The sequence below is a fragment of the Mus musculus genome, chromosome 7, assembly GCF_000001635.26.
Source record: "Mus musculus strain C57BL/6J chromosome 7, GRCm38.p6 C57BL/6J".
NCBI classification, from domain to species: domain Eukaryota; kingdom Metazoa; phylum Chordata; class Mammalia; order Rodentia; family Muridae; genus Mus; species Mus musculus.
Genome location: NC_000073.6, coordinates 23250127 through 23256126, shown reverse-complemented (window position 1 = coordinate 23256126; position 6000 = coordinate 23250127). Strand labels below are relative to the sequence as shown.

The window sequence follows — 6000 nt, the reverse complement described above, 5'->3', positions numbered from 1 at the left end:
ACAAAATGGAGTACGATGCAGCTATTAAAAACAAGGAATTCATGAAATTTTTAGAGGAATGGATAGATCTGGAGGATATCATCATGATTGAGGTAACCCAATCACAAAAAGACACATGTGATATGCACCGACTGATAAGTGAATATTAGCCCAGAAGCTCAGAATACCCAAGATACAATTTGCAAAACACATGAAACTCAAGAAGAAGGAAGACAAAATGTGGACACATCAATCCTTCTTAGAAGGGTGAAGAAAATACCCATGGAAGAAGTTACAGAGACAAAGTATGGAGTAGAGACTGAAGGAGTGACCATCCAGAAACTGCCTCACCTGAGGATCCATCACATAAACCACCACCAAACCCAGATACTATTGCAGATGCCAACAAGAGCTTGCTGACAGGAGACTGGTATAGCTGTCTCCTGAGAGGCTCTGACAGTACCTGACTGATATAGAAGTGGATGCTCACAGTCGTCCATTAGAGAGAGCACAAAGCCCCCATTGAAGAAGCTAGAGAAAGTACCCTTTCAGCTGCAGGGGTTTGCAGCCCCATAGGAGGAACAACAATATGAAATAACCAGTAACCCCAGAGCTCCCTGGGACTAAACCACTAATAAAAGAAAATGCATTATGGGAATCGTGGCTCTAGCTGCATTAGTAGCAGTGGATGGCCTAGTCGGTCATCAATGGGAGGTGAGGCTCTTTGACTATGAACGTTCTAAGCCCCAGTATAGGAAAATGCCTAGGCCAGGAATCAGAAGAGGGTAGATTGGTGAGCACAAGGAGGGGGTAGAGGATAGGGGATTTTCAGGGGAGAAACTAGGAAAAGGGATAACATTTGAAATGTAAATAAAGAAAATATCTAATACAAATAAATAAATAAATAAATAAATAAATAAATAAATAAATAAACAAAAGTGATGAATTCATGACCTTCTTAGCCAAATTATAGAACAATAAGTTATCATCCAGAGTGAGGTAACCCAATGGCAAAATAACACACTTGGTATGCACTCACTGATAAGTGGATATTAGCCCAAAAGCTATAAATAACCAAAATAGAATTCACAAACCACAGGAAGCTCAAGAAGATGGGAGAAAAAGTGTGGGTGCTTCAGTCCTTCGTAGAAGGAGAACAAAATACTCACAGGAGCAAATATGTAGATAGAGAGTAGAGCAGAGACTGAAGGAAAGGCCATCAAGAGACTGTCCCACCTGGGGATTCATTCCATATAACTTACCAAACCCAGACACCTTTGTGGATGCCAAGAAGTGCATCGAGAGAGAGGCTGGTATGGCTGTCTCCTAAGTGACTTGCCAGAGCCTTACAAACACAGAGACAGATGCTCAAAACCAATCACTGGACTGAGAGTGGGGTCCACAACAGAGGAGTTAGAGAAAGGACCAAAGGAGTTGAAGGGGATTTCAACCCCACAGGAAGAACAATATCAATCAACTAGTCCCCCAAGAACACCCAGGGACTAAGCCATCATCTAAGGAGTACACAAAGCTCCAACAGCAGAAGTTGCAGAGGATGTCCTTGTCATGCATCAGTGGGAGGAGTGGTTCTTGGTCCTATGAAGACTCAAGAGATGCCCCAGTGTAGGGGAAGGAACTGAGGACAGAGAGGTGGTAGTGGGTGGGTGTGTGGAGGAACACCCTCATATAAGTAGGGGGATAGGGGATGCTATAGAGGGTTTCCAGGAGGGATAATATTTGAAATGAAAATGAAGAAAATATCCAATAAGAACTTATTAATACCTGAAAAAAAGAAATTACAAAATAGAAAAGAAAAGAACTTTACATTATTCAACGTCAGACATTTATGTGGAAAACTGTCCAACTAATATAGTGCTGGTTTTTAAAACTCTTTTGAACTATGTGTGTCAACATATTACAGGAAGCCCCACAGTACAATGTTTCTGTACATATTTGCAAAAAAAAAAACCCTAATGTTAGCTATTCCTCTCCATATTTCCTCGTCTACTTTTCCTCCTACACACACCCAAATCTAACTCTTCATCTTCCATTATCACCTTTTCATTCTTTAGAAGACTGTATTTTACCTCCTCATTTTTTCAACATGCCATGATTCTAACAAATTCCTGACTAGGAAGGTTATTCCAATATAATTATGTACTAGGCTAATAAGCCATATGTAAATATCAATTAGCCGATATAAATTTTACAGATGAGATCATAGAAATGTGCTTGTGCTAGACAAACATAAGGTATCTGAGCAATTAATGATAAGTTATTCTTTCTTTTTGTCCTATTTCCACATATATTCCATTCTAAATGCTGGTATTTGCATTTGTAAAAATATTGTACAGTGATATCTTAATTCTCACACATGAAAGTATAAGTTCATTGTGCCTGAGACAATATTGTTGCAGGCTTAAATATGAATAAAGGTTTGGAACATACAATTCTTAGATTTATAACCTGAATTTTTACTTTTCATCATTGAAAATCAAAACTAAGTCCCTAGTTTTTTATTATACCTAGAGCAGAAATGAGTTGGAGCTATGTATTTCTTAATGATTGCTAAATCCATATCTTTGCTTGTATGTCCAGGATTACTTAATTACAAATGAAATTCTCTAGATACTACCAAAGTATATTAGACCTGTGATAAGGATTCATGAGTATATCAGAAAACAAGGCATGATCTTCCTGAAAACAAGTGGATATGGGAATAACCCCAGGATTCAGGTGAGAGAGACCAGCTTTACTTAATAAATTTGACTTTTATAAATGTCCTGGGTCAATCATGGGAAAAGTTGTAATGAAGCAACTTCCTGGGAAATTACAGAATCTGACTGATACATTGCCAGTTTTCTGGGAGGACTTGGTGTCAGAATAATTTTGCAGAAGTGAAATAGTAGGGAGGAAAGTACTCTGTAGAAACTCATATAATGAGTCCCTTGTTCTACCCTGGAGCGCCCCAATTCACATCTGATGACAAACTCAATTCAGAACTTAGATTCTCCCAAAGGAAACATGAAAACCCTTCCCTAATTTCTGCCCAGGTACTCATTAACATCTAACAAACTCCTAGACATCATCAGTAAGTATCAGAAAGGAATGGAGGTTTGCTCTGGGGATAAATGATTTTTCCTTCATTGGAGGTATCCCAAAGACACCATGCAGACAAATGTGCGGACGCCACAGATGACACAATAATAAACTCTCTGAAGGATGTCATGCCCCGGTGCCCTATTATTTTATGAGACTGGAAACTTGGACTTTGTTGGGTTACCTTCACAGCATTGCATGGAGAATAAGAAACCATTCTGAATTTCATTGCATTCTTTCTCAGGCAAAGAGTGACACAGAGAAGTTCCTCAATCCAGGCACTAGGAAATATACTTCTATAGGAGCTGTGCTCTGCAGCTGGTTTTCAGATGAGCATCTTCATCCTGACTGAGGCTCAGAAGGTGGGATTCTTCCAACCACAGACTTCTACTTAAAATTCTCTTCTTTTTTTTTAAGTGAAAATTGTCTTCTGAAGTCAACATGAAATATTATTCCTTTCTGAAGTCTGCAGGTAACCTTATATAGCTTAATATTTTGCTTTTGTCTCAAAGAAATGTCTCTGTCCTAGATTAGTACTCAGGAGAAAACAGCATTCAGTGTAACATGTATGTGAGATGTTGAATTTTATCTGGTGGATGGAGGCCCTCATGTTCCTACAGAAAACATATAAACAAGTAAAATGCAGACTAAGCATCAGCTTGCAAAGGGTGTAACAGTGATTGTGTTAGTAACTTTGGAGGGAAGCTTCAGGTGACACAGCTAAGGCTCTGGCACCTGACATTTTAGAACAAAAATTAAGATCAGGAAAAATATGAATAGATGAAACGTCTTAGCAAGTTGGATTTTTTTTTACACCTGAATTCAATTACACAATTTTATTATTAGCAATCTTACATGTTATTCTGATACACATAATTTTTAATATGTTGCTATAACATAAGGAAATTCAATTAATAGTTTTTATGCTGCATTTATATATTGTTTTATTTTTAATGATTTAGTTATATCCCAATTGAAGCCTCCCCTCCCTCCTAATTGTATTGAATTCTGATGATGGGATCACATGTTCAAATTACTCTCTTTCCTGTCTGTATTCATATGCAAGAACCAATGTGTGTTAAAATTGTGTTATTGTGTTCTTGAGCTACTGGACCAATAAATTTTTAGTTGCATTACAAAATTTATCTCAAGGCCAGAGTAATAAAATCAGGATAAAATTTTATTTGAGTTATTATATATACATTGTTTTCCAGGCAATTTACCTGTAGTGTGATAGAATAGTGTCTCACTTATCAAGTGAAGAAATTGTGTCAAATCAATTGGTAAGTGTGGACAATAAAACAGAGACCCTAGAAGAGTAGTGTCCGACCTAATCATCACTCCAGGGTCCTGTAAAGCCCTCTCCATGTCTGTTCATGATAAATCCGTGAAAACCACTGAGGAAGTGGCTCTTCAGCTCCTCTTGCTTTGCCAGTTTGGGGTTGGGACTGTGGCCAATGTCTTTCTGTTTGTCCATAATTTCTCTCCAGTCTTGACTGGTTATAAACAGAGACCCAGACAGGTGATTTTAAGCCACATGGCTGTGGCCAATGCCTTGACTCTATTCCTCACTATATTTCCAAACAACATGATGGCTTTTGCTCCCAAAACTCCTCCAAATGAACTCAAATGTAAATTAGAATCCTTCAGTCGCCTGGTGGCAAGAAGCACAAACTTGTGTTCCACCTGTGTCCTGAGTATCCATCAGTTTGTCACTCTTTTTCCTCTTAGTAGAGGTAAAGGTAAACTTATACTCAGAGCAAGTGTCCAAAATTTGGCGAGTTATTCTTGTTACAGTTGTTGGTTTTTCAGTGTCTTAAGTAACATCCACATTCCAATTAGGGTCACTGGTCCACAGATAACAGACAATAACACTGACTCTAAAAGCAACTTGTTCTGTTCCACTTCTGGATTCATTGTAGGCATTGTCTTGCAGTTTGCCCATGATGCCACATTCATGAGCATCATGATCTGGACCAGTGTCTCCATGATACTTCTCCTCCATAGACATTGCCAGCGAATGCAGGACATCCTCACTCCCAATCAGAACCCTAGAGGCCAAGCTGAGACCAGAGCAACCCGTACTATCTTGATGCTGGTGGTCACATTTGTTAGCTTTTATCTTCTAAATTGTATTTGTATCATCTTTCATGCCTTTTTTATACATTCTCGACTCTTCATAAGGCTTGTCAGTGAGGTTCTGGCTGCAGTCTTCCCCAGTATCTGCCCCTTACTGTTGATCTTCAGAGATCCTAAAGATCCTTGTTCTGTGCTCTTCAAATGTTGAAAACCAGAGTCACTTAAAAAATGCCAAATACAGAAGACAGTTTTATTAATACCATTAAGTACTTTATTCCATAAGTATGTTTTCAACATTTTGTTTTCAACAAGGTGTGGTGCTCACTGCTGTAATTTTAAAAGACTATGGTTATAATCATTTGTTGATGTGAAATGATTTCTGGTTAGAATCTGACTGACATGGTAAGTGAGTTATTCACCATCCTCTGTTATCCTGTATATAACTGCATTCTGCTGCAGGCTGGATTAAAACTGATGCAACCGATTTTTCCTAATGTTTAATGTGTATACGGTCTTCACCAAATTTTACTCTCTGCTCCTTCTTACCTAATATTTCAAACTTCATACAAGAACAGAATCCCTCTCTATATTTCCCTATCTGAACAAATGAGAATGTATTGTTATTATAAATATTTTCAAGGATGAAATTTTTATAAATAGTAAATATATTGCATGCCATTCCACTTTAGTTAGAAGATATATGCTTTGCTACCTTGGGCCCTACTGAGGTGAGAGTCAAGCACTGAACAACATAACTTTGTGCTCTCTAGAGCAGTACAATCTGCTGAGCATATCGAGAATAAATAGGAAAAGAGGCAGAAACAGCTCACGCTCAGAAGCCTT

At 38.2% G+C, this 6000-nt stretch overlaps 1 protein-coding gene across 1 annotated transcript; it reads left to right on the top strand.

Annotated features, from left to right (window-relative positions):
* Positions 1-4444: 4444 nt before the first annotated feature.
* Positions 4445-5365, top strand: Vmn1r166 (vomeronasal 1 receptor 166). Its single transcript, NM_001167168.1, has one exon. It carries the CDS (start codon positions 4445-4447, stop codon positions 5363-5365), a length of 921 nt encoding a protein of 306 aa, NP_001160640.1.
* Positions 5366-6000: the final 635 nt, after the last annotated feature.

Excerpts from the sequence above, each read along its gene's own strand:
- Vmn1r166 (NM_001167168.1), top strand. The coding sequence starts at position 4,445 with ATGTCTGTTCATGATAAATCCGTGAAAACCACTGAGGAAGTGGCTCTT.